General features: G+C 38.3%; 2 protein-coding genes across 7 annotated transcripts in view; both read right to left on the reverse strand.

The window, feature by feature from the left end:
* slc47a4 (solute carrier family 47 member 4) overlaps positions 1-17,619 on the reverse strand; it is a 199,147-nt gene extending 181,528 nt beyond the window's left edge. The window contains exon 1 of the mRNA XM_053687500.1: positions 17,610-17,619. The gene's annotated coding sequence lies outside the window, so the exon portion shown is untranslated. The remainder of the gene's footprint in view (positions 1-17,609) is intronic.
* kiaa0753 (KIAA0753 ortholog) lies at positions 1,173-19,965 on the reverse strand. 6 transcript variants are annotated; one of them, XM_017491530.3, is made up of 17 exons: positions 19,558-19,964; positions 17,313-17,606; positions 16,949-17,207; positions 16,769-16,875; positions 16,023-16,085; positions 15,714-15,935; positions 15,206-15,386; positions 14,144-14,331; positions 13,619-13,752; positions 12,561-12,707; positions 11,800-11,889; positions 11,610-11,697; positions 9,133-9,255; positions 8,718-8,793; positions 7,944-8,064; positions 3,423-3,641; positions 1,173-1,567 (listed from the first exon to the last, which is right to left on the reverse strand). In XM_017491530.3, exons 1-17 carry the CDS (start codon positions 19,678-19,680, stop codon positions 1,429-1,431), a joined length of 2,574 nt encoding a protein of 857 aa, XP_017347019.2. In that variant the 5' UTR covers positions 19,681-19,964; the 3' UTR covers positions 1,173-1,428. The 6 variants fall into 6 exon arrangements, with proteins under 6 accessions (XP_017347019.2, XP_017347020.2, XP_053543470.1 ...); XM_017491531.3 differs by having other exon boundaries at positions 12,561-12,704; positions 19,558-19,963; XM_053687495.1 differs by lacking the exon at positions 19,558-19,964 and adding an exon at positions 18,713-18,898.
* Positions 19,966-21,892: the final 1,927 nt, after the last annotated feature.

Consider the following 21,892-nt stretch of genomic DNA (forward strand, 5'->3'; position numbering starts at 1 on the left):
CCTCCAGTGCTTATAATGAATATTTCATGACCAATGTTTTATATACATAGTCCCAGAAGCAATAAATAAGTTAATCTGCATTCATGACTGTGTCCATAATAAATCTTTTTAAAAACTAATAATGATCAAACCTAAAATTTGTTCTACATTGGCCAAAAATGAGATATTATATGACATTGTGATATTTTCTATAATCATACAGCTGCTATAGTTCTCATATTTACATCATTTGAACACCAAAAAGCTCATCAAATACAAGGCCACATGGCACATCAGCAATCAAGTTCATTCTGTACACACATACCGCTAAATTAATACTAAAAGAAGCAAAAATGTGAGGGCCAGCTCTCCTCTTGTAAACAGGCCACACTACATTGCCACACTCCTTGAGAGACTGAGACCATTAGTATCAGATAGAAAGTCCAACAAGAAAAACATTTCTCGATGCAGCCACTGTAGAGATTCTTGTAAAAACAGCTACCAAGAAACACAGCCGATTGATTACACTGCCCTGTTGCAAGCATACTTTTTTTATTCATTCATTCATTCATCCACCCACTAATTTATTTATTTGTTTGTTGATTATTTAAATAAATAAATAAATAGATAAAGCACTTTCAGCACTTAATAAAAATGAGTGTGGTGTGGCACTTGGAATTTGAAATGTTCAATCAATTCTCCTGCAATAAAAATTAAATAAATAATAGACAATACTTTTTTTTTTTTAAACCACTCTGGTAAAAATGGTTTATTTCAATTATAAATGGGGCATTCGTTTGTGTATAAATAAATATAATGTTTCAAACACTGAAAGAAGCCCTTTGAAATAACTTTGGTGCCCATGTGGCACGAGTAAGGTAGCTTCATTCTTAAAAACATTTTCACATTTTATGTACACATTCAATATAATAATGGCTGATTCTTTCAATTATTGTACATTTCACCTATGACAGGCATGTTGCCCCTTATCCACTTTGTCTCCCTTGTCTAATATATGAATAAATTGAACACACTACTATACTACTTAATCACAGCTTAAAAATCACATGGCAATAAAACATCTAGGGTCAATGGAAACAGGAATGGGGGGAAAAACAAAAACCTCAAATCCAGTGTATACAAATCAATAATATAAATAATAATATAAAAACACACACGCACAGGCCCTTGAGTCCTTGAGACTGGCCACTTTTATTTGTATGAAAAATGTACCGGTCTAGTCTGAGTTATATATGGAAGAGGAAATGTATGATAATTTTATGATACAATAAAAAAATATAAGAAGGGGACAGGCCACTGGGAGGCCATTCACATCCATAACCTCCATGCTAAACTCGGTGTGTTTTCCTGAGATCAACTACCTAAAGCACTAAGGGGGGAAAAAAGCACCCATGATGAAAAGTTCTATTGGTTCTACTAGTCATGCTGCTATGACACAGATGGAGAAGGCGACTGAATTGGCTGGAGAAACTCTGAGGTGAAGATGGCCTCTGCATACTCTTCGCAAACATCCTGGAACTCTCTTGCCACCTCAGCCAAGGCCTCCATGATCAGCTCCTCAGCCAAACTGAGTGAGAACAGACAGAACAAAATAAACACTAGCTCTCTTGTCTGTTTACATTAGGCTACAGTTTGTTCACATACTTTATTCCCAAGCAGAGGACTTTCTTTTTTTCTTCAGTCAGTATTATTGGTTTTTCCAAAAGCTGAAACCTGATGTGTTCCTTTCAGCCGACATTATGACCCCTAAGGCTGACCTAGTTATTTTTATTTAATTAATTAATTAATTAATTTTTACTTAGAGACAAACATAAACTAGAGATTCTCACTTCACTGCATTTCATGTGTGCAGTGCACAGAAGTAGAACAGAACGGTCATAGGGTATTCAGTGTGCATGCTAGTCTCTTTAATCCCAGAGTGAACTGTAAGACAGAAGAAAGCCTATGTCCTGATGCAGTAGTACTTTTTTCACATGAATAAATAAACAACTGAGAATCTTTTAAAATCTTAGAAAACCCTTACAGTTTGACTCGATGAGTATGGCTCACCAAGCTTTTCCTCTACTTTACTTAATAAAAACAGACTTTCTGAATTTCCAGTACTGTCGATGGCGAGTCATCTTTCCTCGAGAGGTTGTATAGACAAGTTGAATAATACATTCATTATTCACTGCTTTGGGGAGGTGAAGACTAGTTGGGCCGGTGGAAAAAACAATGACGCAGTGGTAAAGAAATCAGGCTAAATTTACTTTCTTAGTGTGAAAATATTCCAGACCAGATTAATCCTAATTTATAGTAAACTGCACATTGTTGACAGTGTAGAGTATAGTCTTTTTGCTTTAAAGGCCATGGTTTGCACATCAATATGTGTAATACCAGTCAGCTATTTTCAAGCCTGACCATGGTGCATACCAGCTTACAGAGGCTGATTCAGACTAGCCTTCAGATACCACTGAGGCCAGAGTGGAATATAGCAGGAAAACTTCCCAGATGCTGCTGTGGACACAGCATCCACTAGTATAGGATGGCTACTCATTGAAGCACTGTATAAGAAGAGCACTGTTGATCAGCTTCTGCACCACACACTCTCAGTTCCTGAATCAACAAATCAGCTGAGCTACCAGGGCATCCAGAAAAGTGTATTTTAAGAATTGGTATGTCATTAAATTGTAAAATATGCTACACATGATTATGATTGGGCATTTGTTAAGTGTAGCTTAAAAAAATCACTGAAGCTAGAAATGTGTAGCCTGTGTGCTGAATGTCTGTTAATTTAAGCACAGTTTGATGCACTGTTTGCTGTTATTTTATCAGCATTTTACTACATTAATAAAAAAATAACTAAAAAAAAGTAATGTCCTGAATCAGTTTTTGCTTTGTCTATAGAAAAGTTGATTAGTTGACTACACTTTTGAATTATTAGTAAAAATGAATAGCCGTAGCCACAGTGTAGTGGGAATGCTCTAAGCATATCTTTGTTCATTTTATTCATGCAGTTTGGGAGTGAGTGTTAAATCAAGAGCATGTTACACTTAAGAGCTCTCTGCTGATCTTTAAAAATAATGTTTACAATGCTAATGATGTGGTGGGTGTGCTTGAGAGTATATAGTTTTAGAGACATTTATGCACAGAGATCATACATCACTACAGCCTGAATACAGTGACATTTGTATGAATAAATACAATGGCATAATGTTTCAGGTTCTTTTTCGGCCTCCAGGCTGTAAATAAAGTTTTATTGGTCGTGGCACTGTGGGAACAACAGCACAAGCAATGAGTAATCTGTGGCTCCGCTTTGGCCGCAAACACTTGTGGAGTTATGACTAAAACTTAAATATATTTTTGACATATGAAATCCTTCTGCTGTTAAATATTATATGCTTATATATTTCCACAGATGGTTCTATATGTCAGGGTCTTACCTTTCAGCTACAGCCCAGGGGTTAAAACTGCCCACTGCTGCATGGGAAACCAGGTGCAGGTAGGAATCGTGCTCCTCCCTGTATCTCTGGATGTTCTTCTGAATGCAGCATGGGACGTTCAGCCGAACCCCTCCTTTCTTTTGTGCTCGGTCTGTGGATGGACAGCTGGGAACAGCATCAGGTGGTTCCTCATCCATCAGGGAGTTTTCTGACCCTCCACTGAAGACATACACAAGACACTGGTTACTCTACACATATCATAGTTTAATTAACTCATCAATTTCTTAGAAATGGAAACAACACACTTGCATAGATGAAATTAAATTCAATAAGATCATTGTCATATGACAGTTGCTCTAAGCTGAGCTACAAGCTGAGAGCACTGTTGAAAGGCTCACAGTCATTGGCCAGTCATGCTGGTCACATGAAGTGAGTGTTGATGCATGTAAGGGCCCTTCTAGGCAAGGCTGCGTTACCGTTCCCACTGTGCCCAAATCAATCATATAGAAGCTGGAGCACTTTCATTATCCAAATTTACACCCTTCACCGATGGTGGCAGTTATAATAGCCAGCACTAATAGCTACCTGAAGCCATTTGAGCTCGCTGTAGCATTGTGTGAAAGAGGCACTTACTGAAAGAAATCAAGCAGCTAAAAATTTCACACAAATGAGAAATTTAAATTCCCTCCTTTAATAGTTCCATTTGATCAGAAGCTGAAAAAAATGTAATGTAGATTAATTCAGGTGGCTTCTTGTAAGAAAAAAATGGTATGGATGTGAAGTTTAGCAGTGCAACAGATGACCATTTAATGCACTGAAATGAGTACAAGGCAGATAAACAGGAGCAGCAGAGGGATACTAGTATAAGAGATCAGGAAAAATGTTCAACAAAAGGCCCTGCTAACTGATTCTGAACACACAAATATAGGGCACACCAGAAACCATTTCAGGTTTATCTAGCCACTGGGTTTGAAGATGATGGTGTAGTGAGGGGATTTTTTAACAAAAAAAATGAAATGACTGAAACATTCTTCTTCAGAGTCACGGCCAGGAGCGAGATTATAACCTACTTTCACTGAGTGCACAGTGCGTGGGAGACTGATCTTCATCTGGGAGATTTATATTCAAAATAAGGCAGAGAAAAGAACAGTGCCTCACACTATTAGATAGATAAGGCAGTGCTGCAGGCTCTCCACTGATCTGTTCAGGTACGTTTCTGCAACTTTGTACATACTGTAATAAAATAATGTTGGTCACCCCACTCATTCATAGTACATTCAAGGAAAGCAGTCCTTCATCATCCACTAAAATAACTGCATCTAACTGCTTTTCCACTGGATGTGTGGCTTGGTTCAGCACACTACATTGTCGCTATTTCAATTGTCACGTGAGTTGAGCTGTACTTAAGTATCCCTGCTGGATTTGGTTGCCCTTCTTGCCCAGGTACTATGCAAGCTGAGCCTGGACATACAGGTAGGGCTAAAAATATTGCAGACGATCGATTGGTCTAATGTAGTCTTCACAGAATCATCCTGATTAATGCATGGCTGGAATTGTTTCTCTACAGGCACAAAAAAAGTCTTCAGTAGGAGGCAAGTTTATGTCTGCCAAAGTTTCTCATGCTCTCAAACAGACTGCAAAGCAAACTCCATATAATAGCAATCTGTTGTGCTACAACATACACTACATGTCCAAAACTCTGGACACCTGACCATCTATATATGGACCTTCCCCAAAGGTTTTGCCACAAAAAGTTGGAAGCAAAGAATTTTATAGAATGTCTACGTATGCTGTAGTATTACAATTCCCAGTCACTGGAACTCAGAGGCGCAACCTGTTCCAGAATATCAATACCCCGTGCACAAAGCAATGTCCAAGAAGACATGGTTTGCCAAGGTTGGAGCGGAAAACCTTGAATGGCCTGCACAGAGCCCTGACCTAAACCCCACTGAATATCTTTGGGATGAATTAGAAAGCTGACTACGCCCCAGGACTTCTCGCTCAACATCAGTGCCTGACCTCACTAATGCTTTTGTGGTTGAATAGCCAAATCCCCACAGCTGGAAAACTGGAGGTTATCATAACAGCAAAGGGGACTAAATCCATCCATCCATCCATCTTCTACCACTTACTACCGCTTACTCCTTCTTCAGGGTCGCGGGGGAACCTGGAGCCTATCCCAGGGAGCATCAGGCACAAGGCGGAGTACACCCTGGACAGGGTGCCAGTCCATCGCAGGGCACACTCACATACACACTCACACACCCATTCATACACTACGGACACTTTAGACACGCCAATCAGCCTACCATGCATGTCTTTGGACTGGGGGAGGAAACCGGAGTACCCGGAGGAAACCTCCGCAGCACGGGGAGAACATGCAAACTCCGCATGCACATGGCCACGGCAGGAACTGAACCCCGGACCCTGGAGGAGTGAGGTGAACGTGCTAACCACTAAACCAACGTGCACCCCAGTAAATCCACTACACTCCACTAAATCTGGAATGTAATGTTCAAAAAGCCTATATGGGTGTGATGGGTCAGGTGTCCACAATGTTTTGGCCATATAGTGTATGTGTGTAATTTTGCCACATCATTTTAAATGGTTTCTGATCACTAAACAGAAGCTAGGACCATTATCTACTCCTACACATTTACTTTGGATAATCTTCCTGCATATGCCAAAAGCATGATCATCAAGGAAGAGATCAATCCCACAATGATAGAAATGTTTCCTCATGCAATAAATGTGATCAGTCAGAATAACTTTGTACAGATTAGGTGTGATTTCCCTCTAAGGGGAAAAGAGGACCCAAACCATTCCAGCAAAATATCTCACACACAAACAGGGTCCCTGGTTTTCTCTTATGCCACCGGTCAACTCTTCTATTTCCAAGTCTGTTTCCTATTCTCCTGAGTATATTGCACAGAAAAAAACACCACACAGATGAGTCCTTTAAGTGTCTGTATTTCTGCTGGGTGAATGATTGCTAGGAGAGTACTTATGCCTCAAAGTGCACAATTACAGTAGTGCTTGTTCTGCAAGTATCCTAATCAATTTCACCAGAGCTGCCACAGTTTTTTCCCTGGCCTGGCAACAGTACAAAGGAATAAAGAGTTCTCACTCAGTGGGAAGACCAGTGAGAATCAATATTTGGGCTACAGCCACTAGGACAGATTCTGAGTTCAGGTTAAAGCTTATTTGTCTGGATGTTATCCATTTCATTGAGTACAAATATTAACTACACTATAGACACTTGATATACAATACATCTTCAATACATTTCCTTCAATACAAGTCATTTAAAAATTTTTAAAGATGGTCAGATCTGTTGGTTTCCTGTCACACTGAAATTGTTGGAGATGTTTTCTGAAATAGAATGACTGGATTATTGATGACTTCCTTTGTCGTTTTAGTGAAAAAGTATAACAGAGGGGGCAAAGCCAATCAGAGAAGGCCACTGGCTATATACAGGCCCCACAGGCAAAGGATCCACATCCATTCACACAGAGAAAAACACAAGAGAAGCTATCACATCCAACACAGGGTACAGGAGTAAAGAGCTCAACAACCATGACAATATTACAACAGCAGGCCATAGGCAGTGGAAAATAGAAAATATTTAGAAACACTGAGTTTAAATGCTCTTTTGGCATAAAGCCTCCATTTTTGTGAAGCTAACAGAAGATGCTGCATTCAGCAGAGAGTGCTTATTAAAGATTTAAAAGCCTGAAAAACATACACTACTGAGAGCTATATATAACATGCTGAGCCACCAAATTAGAACTAAACGTCTTAGTATCATCAGAGCTTTGAACAGTGTGGGTTCTAAGGAAAGGAGCATTTTTTTTCATCTCTTAATGATACTGTTAAATCCCGTCCACTAAATCTTGCTAAAAAAAATGCCTGTTTCACTTAGTCCCATAGTGTCTCTAACTGTCCATTTTGCTCATTCTGTGTTGTTTTGGGGTCCAAATTATCTGAAACAGCACCAGCTGCAACCAGGCAAAGGCACAAGTCAGTCACAAGTTTTTTCACTCTTAGCTGAAATACAGAACGCTGATTGCTTAAATGCATTGGTTATGTTAGGGACTACATTTTCTTGCTGCTGTTTTTCCCTTCACCAAACATTATAGTGCATAAACAGAACCCGCTAACACACTATTTCATTACCTTACCGATTACTGCAAATTACTCAAGGGATTTCGCTTGTTAGATTTATAATACATTAGGTTGGTCTAATACATTATTTGTATGATGGGTTTAATGGTGCATTATATCATAAGCTCAATTTAAGTATACCCATAAACATTTAATCAATCCTTTGAATACATTACCCTTCATTCATAGTCTTCTACAGACAGATGGGTAGGAAAAAAAATTCTGAATGTTAAAACATCTATAACAGCTATTATTGATTAATCAAATGGAGGGAAGGAGAGCATGTGTGCCAAATTGAGCAGCCAGAGTCCTTATGGTGTGTCATATCAGGACTCTCAGACGCTCACAGTTACTTACCCAGTCTCCACTGGCCTCTGTAGGACAATGTCTCCTGTAGTGGTGAGTCTCTGAGCTGGTTTGGTTAGTCTTATAGGTTGTGGAGATGCAGGCCTGGAGCTATTATGCTTTCTCTGGGCTCCTAAATCACCATAATAAGAGCAATAATTGCGACAACAAAGGTGCCACCTGCTGGACAATACTATCAAATGAACTTGGGAATAGTAAAACTCTTGTAAAACTGTTTGCAAAAATATACAGACACACAATGTACTTTGATGTACTTTTGAAGTACACTTCCACGCACAAGAAATTTTTATGCAGTAATTTTTGATGTAGTATGCTGTATAAATAGTAACAAAAGTCAACAATATATACAATACTCAGATCTCACAAATACTGTATATCCATGTATTCAGGCTAATATATTTTGTAGATTTTGCAAGGAATGCTCATAGAATCAGTATAATGATGTATTTCACAGGCCATGACAAGAAAGCTTCATGATGTTTATCAAATAGTGAGAGATACTGTATGCAAGGTGTGCAAACAAAGTCAAGTAACCTTTGATAATGTCCAAAAAAAAAGACTTATTGTGCATAAGCAAAGACCTAATAAGTGTTTTTTGTTTTTTTTTAAATGTCTAAAAAATATACATCCTGTTGTAGGAAATACATTGTAAACTATTGCGAAACTGAACAGGCATTAATTAGACAATACACTCCTTTTTATACCTGTAGGTCTGTGTTTTTCTGCCTAACATCTAACACTGAGTCATTTATCTTTCATTTTCACCTGTGTCCATGTCCCAGAGAAGAGGGTCAGAGTAAGAAATCATAGCAAAACGCCGCCGCACTTCCTCCTCGTCTTTCTAAACAAGGAAGCAAATAGGAACACAAAACATACATTTAGAGAGCTATTTCAGCGGTTCACTTTAATCAATACAGAGCTCTCAGCTCTGTGTGTGACTTATAATAAGGTCAACTCAGATTAAGTGAACAAAAAGTTTAAGCAAATCGTTACAAAGCATCAATGGTGCTTAACTTACACACTTTAACAGTTTAATTTATGATGTAGGGGAAAAAATGAAATGGGTAAAGTGGCAGCTGGCAGCTACTCCCTCTAAACAGTAGAATGAATATATTTAAATATTAAGGTATAAATAAAGTATTAATATGTTAGGGAGAAGCAAGAACAAAAAAGTTCTGACTTCTATCTCCTCCATGCGCAGTAGCATATTGTCCAGCATGGGGTCCTGCAGTAGTGCGTCATGCTCCTTGTCCTCCCTCTGCACAGCACCAGCTGTGGCCTCCACATCTGTACTCACTGCAGCCTGAGTTCAAACAAACGCATAAGCACAGCTTGGCAGTAGTACATAGGTCTTCACTTACAGGGCCAAAAAAGGGAAAGGATAATGGTTCATTCGATCCTGATATTTTTCAATCAATCATTCCTGAGTTTAATCGGTCAAAATCTGTATTTATGTCACTTCTACATATAAGTCTTTTTTTTGTATTTGATGTAATTGTTTAGCTGCCTAAGAAATGGAACAGCAGAGACCCCTACTGGTTTAGTCTAATTTACTTTTTTATCCCTCATTTACTGCTGCCTGTTGATTAAACTGCCTCTTTGGTACAGTCTTCTAAATCTAAACCTCACTGTTAAATAGATCTCTGAAAAACTCTATGTCCACCCTGACAATGACGTTATTACCTAAATAACAGTCACTAAAAAAATAAAGGGCAGTGTACATAAGGGTACATGACGAACACCATAATCCTTCCAAGACAAATGAAATACAACTACAGAAACATTTATGAAGGCTTCTTCCAACTGACATCAGCTGTCTACTAATGACTACTTTTGACAGTATTAATGACCGATCAGCACCGCCAAGTTAGTCAAGTGATAGATATTTGTTGATATGAGTTATGACTCTTTCTGAGCCAAAATCTGTTCTGAAACATCATGACAATAGTCTTTCCACCTCAGCAAACACATGCTGTTCATGATGTGGCATGCTAAACATGTCAATTTGAGATTAGAGAAAATATGCACAAGTATGTCATCTAGTCATCATTGTCATGGTTACACCATATGACCAAAAGTTTGTGGACATCTGACTATTACACCCATGTGTGCTTGTTGAACATCCCATTCCAGTTAGTCCCCCTTTGCTGTTATAATAACCTCCCCTCTTCTGTTAAGGCTTTCCGCTAGATTTAGGAGCATGGCTGTGGGGATTTGCTCATTCAGCCACAAGTGCATTAGTGAGGTCAGGCACTGGTGATGGGCGAGGAGGTCTGAGATAAAGTCGGCATTCCAGTTCATCCCAAAGGTGTTCAGTGAGGTTGAGGTCAGGTCTCTGTGCAGGCCACTCAAGATCTTCCACTCTAACCTTGGCAAACCATGTCTTTATAACCCTCACTTTGTGCACACAGGCATTGTCATGCTGGAACAGGTGAATATATAATTCCATGATGTAATCCTTCTGCCTACACACATAAACAAGCTGCCCTCTGAAAGCACCAGATTCAAAATTACACACAAAATACTATACAAGTGTATTTATTATGTTGCGGCTATTTATTTGATGGCACTGAAATGCAAGCATATATTCTAAATGATCCATTTAATTATTTCAGTGTTGTTTTCTACACTAAATAGCATTGTTTGTTTCTTTGTCTCTTCCTTGCAAATGATAATCCACTGATTGATGGTCAATTGTATTTATTTTGCACCTGGCATATACATGCATATAAGTATTCTTGACCTCTTATTCAAATTACCAAGTCCCCCATTATTGCGTCATTGTATTAACATATTGACCACAAAAATAGTTGCCTTATACCCATTACTCCCAAAAAAAATTAGTTAAAAAAAATAGCATAATTTGGGTCTTCCCATAAGTATGTGAATGCTATTGCTCTGACTTTGAAATAATTCAAATTATTAATTAGTTTTAAAAAGTATACTGTTTAAAATTAGAACTTTAAGGATTACTAAATACCGTTTACATTTCACAAAAACGCATACGTGCTTTAGCAAGTTCGCAAAACGTGTGTGAACAGCTCACAGATGTAAATACGGGCTCTCTTCTTCTTCTCAATGATGAGTGAATGTCAGAAACAGAAAGTTGTGCAGCGCCATCTTGTGTACGGGGGTATTTCTGCTTTTCAATAAGCGCCATCTACTGTCAGTGAGTGAATTTACACTTTGATTCAGTGCGTCGCTCGGGTGTGAACACACAAAAACGCAGCGAAAAACGGAGCATCTAACGCGCTGCGAAATCAGTCCTGTTGTGAACAGGCCCTTATTACTGATCAGCAGCCTGCCCCAACATACGCTGTGTACAAGATGAACTGTTTTGGTCCCAACCCTTGCCAAACTGCTAGAGAGAATATCAAGTCATGAGTCATAACACGAAACTGCATGCATTATAGACCTGCCATGATTCTAACAACTGGAAATCATAACAAGCTTAAAGCCCAAATCATAATAATTTAGACATTCTTTGTTTTGGGTTTGGTCGTATACCTGTCCCAATTTATATAAATTGGACAGTGACACTGTACACAGGCATTTTAGCACCCAGACTGTTATATCAGTGATTTCATATGTGCAACAAGGCTCCAAAATCCTGACGATTGTAATTGACAATGATCTCTTTCAAGAGTTACCAGTTACCTGCACACAATCCAGCAGAAGTTGGAGTCTTTCTCTAGTTGCTTGCTCTGCTCCCTCATTCCACTGTGTTGGAGAGCCCGCTTCAGCCCTATTAAACAAATACCCGAAAGTAGGTAAAGACCAAGGACATGTTCTCCTTCACACACAGACAAACATTCCCATATGCCATTGGCCTGTGATGCTCCTGTACCTGAGTCTGTGAATATCCCCCATTTCCTCTTGACTAAATTGGTTCAGTTCTCTCTGTCTGTTTTCTGCTACTGTATCCAGGCAGGCTTGCCTGCATTGCATAAACAGACACTAATAAAATCACACATTCTGCCATTACCTAACTGCTTATGGACTACACTAACATTATATCAGTCACATGAGATTTAGTTTAGGAAATTCTGTTAATTGTGCCAGACTAAATTTAATTCCAGCAGACATCTACAAGTAACTTATGGCTATGGTTAATTTGTAACTAGATTCAAAAGCTTAGCCTGTGGCTTTCAGCTACACAATGAAATGAATTCATAATTGAAATTACTTAAACTAATATAATCTATGCTTCCCACAGGAATAGTCAAGGTAATTTATTTTTCTTATCCTCTGTACAGTTAAAGACATCACAACTGTTCAATTAATAACAGGATAATAATAAGAAGAAAAAGAACAGGTCATTTTTACAGTGGAAAAGGGATAGGTTTTAGCATTGTCAAAGCCAAATGCACAACATCATCTCTTAAAATCATAGCTCTGTGTTTTGGAATAATGGTAAACAGTGGTTCACAGAGACCTCTATTGCAAAGTGGCAAGAAATTTAAGATATGTCTCTCATGAAAAATAAAACTCACAAATTTTAAAGTGTAAAAAGAAAAGTTTAAAACAACGCATAGAAACCTGCTCACCATAATCTACACAATCCGTGAATATAAAACTGTGACGTATGTAGACTGAAATGTGTCTGACCTGAGGGCCCCATTTTGCACGTCTCTGATGTTTTCAGTGCTGGTCTTTCCCTGGCTTTGGCTTTTGGCTTGTGCACCTGTGGGCTGTGAGGAGTTCTTTACTGGGGAGAAGAGACACCTCGGCTCCGGTCTGCTGGACACAGCTCTACTAAAACAGATACATTTTTTACTGATGCTTTGTGAGAAAAAAAAATTTATGCTGAATAAAAGTTAAGAACAGCAGATAAATAAAGTAATAATTTTTATATTTATATTTATATTTATATATATATATATATATATATATATATATATATATATATATATATATATATATATATATATATATAAAGGATCTTCACAGTCTGCAGAGATTGATGTTTCTTCTCATGTGTTAATCCTGTAATTAGGTCTATACTTATACAACCCTTTAGTACAATAAAGACATAAAATAATTGATGTATGAAAGAGATATAATGTAATGCTACATATATTTGAAATTAATAAAATATAGAAGCCTTTAAAAATGGAGGCAATTAACTTGAAAATTAATTAATGGTTTTTCTATCAAATTTTTTTCAGTATTGTGTAATATATTGCATGACATTCATACAGCAAAAGAGATTTAAAAAAAAAAAAAAGGAAAAAAGAAAAGAAAAAGAAAAGAACTATCTATAGAAAAGAGCTATATCACCAAATGAGATCCCAAGTGTACTGAAAAGGAAGAGGTTGCACATTTTTCTAGGATGCACATTTTTCTAGGATGCACTTGTAGATTGGACCATGATAGGCTCTTAGGATTAAATATGTTATTGCATTCTAAATAATAACACAGATTTCCCTCTTTTTCAAAATAATCTGGCAAAATTTCAACAATAAGACTTGCACCTCAACAGGATTGCTCATGTAAAATAGCAATGCTTTACAGCATATAAGGTGACGATGAATGTCAATTTATTCGAGCAATTCAATCACACACACCCTGAGAAGATCACCTCACACACACCGTCAGGTGGAGAAAGCACATGAGCATAAAGAGTGAAGTGTGTGCTTTTTTACGTGGATGTGTTAGTGACTGACCGTTGCTTCACAGGAGAATGAGGAGATGTAGGGATCCAGGGCACTGATGCCTCTCTCTGTGGTAACTGACTTTCTCTGAGCTTGGATGAAACAGTGGGCTGCTGGAAAGCAGCATCACGAACATGAACACTTGGCTGTAGAAATTAAGGGAACAGAGTTAACCTTAAACACATGTAGTTAAAGCATGAATTTCCATGTTTAAAATCTGTTATATTTAATTCTAATACAATGATCTCACGAATATGATCTCCCAAGTATGACCATGAACTCTTTTATTATTACCTAATACATACATTTTAAGTAGAGATGCACCAATGTATCGGTAGATACCGATTATCGACCGATACATCGGTGCATCTCTACTTAAAATGGCTATTTTTCACGCTATAGGCCTGTTTTATATGTCTATTACCAAATTAGCCCTGCTTCTCTTGCTAATCAGGGTTTTTTTCCCCTGATGAACCAGAGCATTAAAGATGTAAAAATTCACTGGATCATATTTTTGATGGTGAGCCCAAGTCTCACCTTGCGCTTGTCTGGATGGGCAGCACCACTAGATGATTTAGGGATGTCCATTTCTGGCCCTCTCCGACTCTCCCCCTCTCTCAGTTCCCACATGTGCACCAGGTTCTGGATCCCAGCCTTCAGAACCTCCTTTCGCTCTTGGTCGAAGATTTGTCCTGCTTTCAATCCCCGGCCCGCCGCTCTTCTGTCTGAGTAAATAGAACAAATAGTGCTAAGAACATTCCTTTACAATGTCTATGCTCTCCATATCAAGCAGAACAAATATTTTTGTTTTAATAATTAAATTTAGCAATATGTCTACATTCTCAGTTTAGGAGGCATTGCAGCTTGCTCTATTTAAGAGTGTGTTAACAGAATGAAGCATGATAAAATGGTGGAAGTTATCAAAACTGAAAAATCATCACATGCCCAGTTGAAAATCTCAAGGCAATTTAAAGGCACAGCTCAAAACTCAAGGAATGATTTATTAAATGTCTACATGTATAAAAACTGAGTTTCTAGCAAGGTCCAAGAGTAGATTTTGGCTTTCACATTAGCAAAACAGCATGTCTTATCTTGCCTTAATGAGTATGCCATTTGGAGCTTTTCGGTGCCAAGTTCCAAATATGGGGTGAGGTCAGTCATGGCAAAACAAATTAGCATTGTGAATTATTCATCACTGCAGCATGCATAAACTAGTACAACCAAAGAGCAGGTATTAAAATTGAGGAAGGCCTGGTCCTCAAATTATAAAATTATAATTAGTCTTAAAGAGAACGTTTACTGAAATTGAGTTGTGTTGTCTATGAGTTGTCTACACTCTTTATTTTACATTAACACTGTATTTTTAAGAGTTTTCTTGGCATGTCTGATCTCCTTTCATCACCATTATGCTCACTTTATAAACACTTATATTCTTTATAATTTATTTGTTTTTGACTAACTTCTTATTCCAGTTTTTTGAATGATTATGTCTGCATTAGTCATTTAACCTTATGGAAAATAGTGGATGGAGTTATATTCCATGAGTAACGTTCATTTTCTTCTTCTTATTATACTTTCTTTAAAGAGATGGTAGCTTACTCTTTTTTGGAGCTGATGACTTCTTTGGTTGTCGGGCGTCTTTGGCAGTCTGGGCCTGGGGAAAACGAGGAATGGACGTACTGCGTCCACTGACCCTGGAAGTCCTTTCTCTTACAGGAGAGATACTCTGCATATATGGCTCCTGCTGACTATCCTGCTTACTGAGCACCAAGTCCAGCGTCTGAGTGGGAATTGTAAGAGTTTAACATCACTCCCTTCAATGCACTCATACATGTGCATCTCATATCAAAGATATGAATATCATGGAAAAGTTCATTTTTTCCCAAAATTTAATTTTAAAAAGTGGAACTTTCTTATATTAAAGATTCATTACACATAAAGTAAAATATTTCAAGCCTGTTTTTTGTTTTAGTTTTAATCTTAATCTTTAATCAAAAATCCAGCAGCTCAAAAAAATTATCATTTTTTGAGATGCACCTGTATATCAATCAGACATCCCAAAGGTGGATTCAGGAAAAAAATAACAATACATAAAGTCTGTCATTACTTCTAACTTCTGTAGGATGTCCAGTGTGGTCTCTGGTACAGCTGAGCCCTGGCTCGCATCCACCTTGGCAGAGCAGAGCGAAAGCTGGCGTATGAGCTGACCCAGCTCTTTACACTGGGCAGGTACTCTACTCTCAGCAGGGTCTGACAGCTGATGAATGAACGCCTTCATGGCTCGGACTGCCCCGCGATGAGCCGCTGCCAACCTGTTCACTGCCCTGCACTGAAAAAGATAACAAATAAAGCAAGTTAGTCCCAGAAGGGTTCATTCTTATGCCATAAAACATCCTTAATGCCACCAATCACTTACCTTATTGGTAGGCCTTACACTCTGAGAACGCAGCTTGTCTAAATCCTCCTGAATTTCTTTCACCTAGATATATACATATAAATCATTAATATTATTTAATACAATAAATATTGCAATATAAGTCTACAGCAGCAGTGAAAATTTTGACACACCCAAAGTTTTTTTTTTTTTTTTACGGTTTAATCACTAATAGTGCAGTAGATAAAAACAAAAAGATGCAAATTGGCAATTAAATGAGGTCAAAACATTAAACAAGTCATTCAGTAACAACAAATTATTTGTATTTAAAGACTTATTAACTGACATAAAATAAAGTAGTGCATTATTAAAGCAATGTGTACTTGGAGGCTAAAAATAATAAAAGCCTAATGTGTTTTAATGTCAAGAATGCAACAAATGCCAATAATGCAGCTGAAACAGAAATATATACAGTAGACTATATACAGTCATGTAAAATTATAAATCAAAATATCACAAGTTAACAGATACTCTATTGTTAGTCCATTTTTTAAATTTAATTTGAAAAATATATTTTAATTCCAGAAGAGATACAAATGCACCCTATAGCAAATCTCCCTCAAAAACATTGTAACAATGCAAAAACTAAAGAGGGAAAGAGATACATTGGTTCTCAAACACCCATTGAACGGGAAATGTTTAAAAAGCATAAAAACATTCTTTCCGCAAGGGCACTTTGAACATTAATTAAGCGCATATGAAATGTGTTGCATTGCAGATGTACTGACCTGCTGCTGCAAGACGTAGATAATCCGTGCAGAGCGAGCAGCCTGCTCCTGCTGGCGGATCTCGATCCTGCGCTTCTCGTCTGGCTCCACACTCTCCACTATTCTTCCTGCAGAGGACAACACACTCCATCCATACAGACACTATAAAATAAAAGTATTAAGAGATGTGACCAGCCTTACCCTTATTCACAAGCTGCTCTATTCTTTGGACGTAAGTCTCCAGCTCCTTCTGTAGTTTGCGGATCTCTTTGCTAAGCTGTGGCTCATTGCTGATGACTTTTATTCCAGGGTCTCTGCTTGAAGGAGACTGCTCTTGTTCAGCCTTAAACGGTTGAAAGAGCTTCTGAGGAGTATATACAAGCACCTGTTTGAATGACTTTGTCTGCGTCTTTGGACATCCTTCTGTTGTCCTCTGCCTAGTTTTAATGCAAAGCCCATTCTAGGTTTGAAGAAGAAACAACAAGCGTGGATTACTGTTCATTACATGACTGTTATATGCCGACATCTTCATGTAACTATTTCACATTTACCAAGTTACTAGTACCTGCTGATTGTCAGTTTTATTCTTATCTGGACTTGGAGGCCTCGCACTTGTCTTTTGTGACAGACTATTTATGGATTCCTGTCGTTTTCTGCGCAAGTCTTTTTTGGCTAGTCTCACTGCAGCCTGTAGTTGATCCTCAGAGAGAACGGAAAGGCGTAAGGAGCTGCTACAGCTCTCACTAGCATTCTGTTGCTCCCGATGAGCTATAAGCTTCTCAATCACAATAGGACCTGGAGAACCTACTTGAGTTGCTCGGTTCAGGACATTGGTCGGCAAGGAAAGATTAAACAAAAGCTGTGGGAAAGATGGCAGATAGAGGGTTAGTTAGATAGAGGGAAGTTGTTCTTATTGAAAAGCAATCATTTTTAAAGTAACGGAATGAGATTCTCTTGGCTAAATTACTGAGTCATCTATAATGGACGTGTATGCAGTTTCACCCAGTAGTGATTTTACCCACTGTATTTTTTATCAGGTACAACTTCAATATAGGTAGTACAATATACTACCATGATGCAACACCCAACAATAGATAGTACACATAAGGTGCACAAACAACAGTGTGTACAAAATATACAATGCATACTCAGGACAATAAATACACAAGAAAATGCACGCTAATTACATGGGACATTCATTCATTTTCAGTAACTGGTTTATTCTGGTCAGGGTCTCCGTGGATCTAGAGCCAATCCTGGTAAAAGTGGGTGTAAGGCAGGAGTACACCCTGGATGGGACACCAGTCCATCACCAGGCACCATGCATACACATTCACATTCAGTCACACCTATGAGCAAGTTAGTGTAGCCAATCTACCTAAAACACAGCATTTTGGTTTTCTTTAGTACTACCCTGAATAAGTTATTTCACATAACTGATGTTTACATACAGTCCACAAGACACAATAATAACTGAATTTACACAAATGAACCAGGTCAAAAGTTGACGAAGATCAACGATGATCGAGGACTTTTTTGTGATAGTTATTTATGAGGCAGTTTTAGTGTTTAAAACAAACAAGGAACTCATTAACAACTATCACAAAACATAAAAAAGGTCGTTGATCATTCAGGTAACAACACACAGTATTAATAAACATTTTGCAGTTTCTGCTAGGTGTATGTAAACTTATGACCTCAACTGTACATGCATATTCCTTGGAGGTGTGAGGAAACTGGAGAACCATGAGGAAACCCAAGCAGACGCATCTTTTATGTGAAACCCCACACAGAAAACAGAAAAACCGATGGAGTAGTAAAAAGCGTCTCATTGTAGCATAATAACAGTGTAAACAATAACTATATCAGTCAGTACGTTTACATGGACAACAATAATCCAATATTAACCCGATTAAGACAATACTCCAATTAAGCAACTACCATGTAAATGGCAATTTTAATTACCTTAATCCGATTAAAGTCATACTTGAAGTAAACACAAATGGAATTAAGACATGTGGACCGCATTTAGTCGCATTATGGAGGTGTATTACAGACATGTAAACACCTTAATCACATTATTAACGTCGTGTGAGAGTTTTGACTGAATTTTGCGACAGGACACGATCACACACGGCAGTGCTCAACCGTTTTTCGGAAAAAAGAGAGCACGGCTGCGTCTGAAACCGCATACTTACCTACTATAGGCCTGTAGTAGGTGAAATACCTGCATCTCGGCTACTATATAGATGGTAAGCGGTTTGGGACGCAGCCCACGGCTTCAAGCAGCACGTACAGCATGACAAATAATGAGCCGTACTTGAAGCGTTCGTAAATTTTTTTTAATAAAAACACCCATAACTGTAAAGGGTACCATAACGAAGACCAACTGTACGGTGATACGTGAAATTCTGGAGGGAACGTCGGACGGCGTGGCGCGGTGACGTAAGGACGTGTGCTGTTAATCGAACTAAGTTCTAGAACATGTAAAACGGGTACATGAAAGGAGTATTCTAAACGCGATTGATGTAAACACCTGAATCACAATATTGTCTTATTCAGAGTAAGGTCAATAATTAGATTACTGCTGTCCATGTAAACGTAGTCAGTGTTACTAACCAAATAATATCTGATGGAGGGCTGACCTACAGCGCATAGTATCTGATGGACAACAGGCAGTGATTGACGTTATAAACAAGGAAGTGACCGTGGCTGTGGGTATAAAGTATGTGTACCTGCATGCCTTGCTTCACACATAACTTACTTTTACTTGGTATTTAAACAGCAGTATGAGTTCACTTCCGGTTTACCTGCGTTTGCGGTCCAGGGATCCGGTCTAAACTGTCCTTTTTAACCCATGCTCCATTCTCCATGTATTTATGTATGTCCCCAGCTGCTCTCACTGGGGATCCTCTCTGATAATCTGTGCTCATCGACACGGAAGTCACAAATCTGGCTCCAACCTACAACCTTCAGTTGTCAAAAACACGACTAACTAGCTAGCTAACAAGCAAAGTGAAAACTAGTCAGCAAACTAAAGCGACAATTGTAAAATATTATACGATCGCCCTATTCTCCCGATTGATTGATCACTACGAGTAATAATTATTTAGCTAGATAACACAATTAAACGTTAATGTAGACAAAGCTTCAGTTTAAAACGCCGCCATGACAACAACATTGTTCTTCTTGGATTGAGTATAAGGTTAACGGTAGAAGTGCGACACCGCCGCCTAGCGGTTACAAACTGTAAGCGCAGTATGGAGCTGTACACAAATGTTGCTCAGCAGTTTAATGTGGTGCCTTTTAAGCACTTAATGTAAAATACTGCAGTCTGTAAATCCATATCTCTGAAATAAGGATTAATTAAAAAAAAAAAAAATATTATAGCCTATTATATATCTTATATCTCCTTTGCACTTCCAAGGTTAGGGGTTTGATTCCCACTTCCACCCATGTGTGTGCCACACATGATCTTATGGAGATGTCAGTGATACTGACTCTTTCTGCTCTCTGACTTGCCTGATCCATCCTGATGCCCTACCTCTGGATGGGGTTCTCATCAACTGGAGGCTACATTCTGTCACTGAGGATGACCCCAATCAGCACAGCCTGGAGATTGCTGAGGATGGTGTTGCTTGAAGTAACATGAAAATGGTTTTGGACCTCAATTCCACATGGACATTCTTGCTGTGATTATGGTTGCTGCTATGGCCTTAGGACTGCAATTACCACATACCATTTTGCACTCAGGTCTCCTTTAGTGAACAGTGGACTAGTTCAACAAAACAGACTTCATATAAAAACCATAATGAACTTTCTTTTGCTTTCACACTATCCACTGTTACCCAGATGAGGATGGGTTCCCTTCTGAGTCTTGTTCCTCTCAAGGTTCCTTCCTCATATTATCTTAGGGAGTTTTTCCTTGCCACTGTGGCCACCGGCTTGCTCATTAGGGATAGTCACACACTTAAAATCTGTATCCTGTGTTTATATGTTTCTGTAAAGCTGCTTTGAGACAATGTCCATTGTTAAAAGCGCTACACAAATAAAATAAAATGTAATTTAATTGAATGTGTGTGTGGAGTTTGCATGTTCTCTCCGTGCTTCCTTTGGGTACTCTGGTTTCCTCCCTCAGTCCAAAGACATGCGCTGAAGGCTGATTGGTATTTCCAAATTGTCCATAGTGTATGAATGGGTGTGTGAGTGTGTGTGCGATTGTGCCCTGCAATGGGTCGGCGCCCTGTTCAAGGTGTCCACCTCCTTGTCCTTGTGCCGCGATTCCCCTGGGATAGGCTCCAGGCTCCCCGTGACCCTGTGTAGGATAAGCAGGACAGAAAATGGATGGATGGATATAGCCTATGTACATTGCACCTCTACTGTCATTTCACTTTACAACCTTCTTCAGCACGTTGTAATAATTTGTCTTATTTCTACACAGGTACATTGTATTTATTTGATATTCTACATTTTATTGTACTTCTGTTATTCTATTTAACTGATATGCTCTTGTGTTGTGTTGTGTCTGTGGGTGTGTTAATGTTCCATGTCAGCAGTTTACCTGAGCCTTATGTGTATATGAGCTGATATTCTGTGCAAATGATAAATAAACCTTGACTTGTTTAGATCACATAAGGAATAAAATATAGCAGGATGTTCTGTTATAAGACAATAAACAGTGATGGTGATTATTTTCCAACACTTCTCAAATTGTTTTCTTACATTTGTTGCTACAAAAATTTGCCAATGTTTTTTTTTTTATTTAAAACAACGATTCTTATCAGTCAGTAGTCACATTTAATGTTGTGAAACAAGTTAGTTCCTGCAATCACTTACATTATATAAGCTGTAAACAGTTGTTTCCTCTCCTTCTCTGAGTTAATAAGACAAAAAGCTTAGCTTGTAGCCTGTTACAGAGAAACCGTCCTCCATCATTATACTTTCTGGCGGTGGAAAACTTAATGTTATCCTATCACTTTACCTCTGACTGATACAGAGACTCCATAAATGTTAAATCTCCTCACAGAGAGTTTCACCATAATAATGGTGAGATGTTTTTTTTGTTGTTGTTTTGTTAAATAACACACATTTCATATTTTTATTTGAGATTGAATTATTTGGAGCATCTTCCATACAAGTCTACAA

Source organism: Ictalurus punctatus, chromosome 17 (genome assembly GCF_001660625.3).
Source record: "Ictalurus punctatus breed USDA103 chromosome 17, Coco_2.0, whole genome shotgun sequence".
NCBI classification, from domain to species: domain Eukaryota; kingdom Metazoa; phylum Chordata; class Actinopteri; order Siluriformes; family Ictaluridae; genus Ictalurus; species Ictalurus punctatus.

Coding starts and splice junctions, on each gene's coding strand:
- kiaa0753 (XM_017491530.3), bottom strand. CDS start 19,680: ATGAGCACAGATTATCAGAGAGGATCCCCAGTGAGAGCAGCTGGGGAC. Junction 16,086..16,768: donor TCTACGTCTTGCAGCAGCAG/GTCAGTACATCT, acceptor GTATATATCTAG/GTGAAAGAAATTCAGGAGGA. Junction 13,753..14,143: donor CCCATCCAGACAAGCGCAAG/GTGAGACTTGGG, acceptor TAATTTCTACAG/CCAAGTGTTCATGTTCGTGA.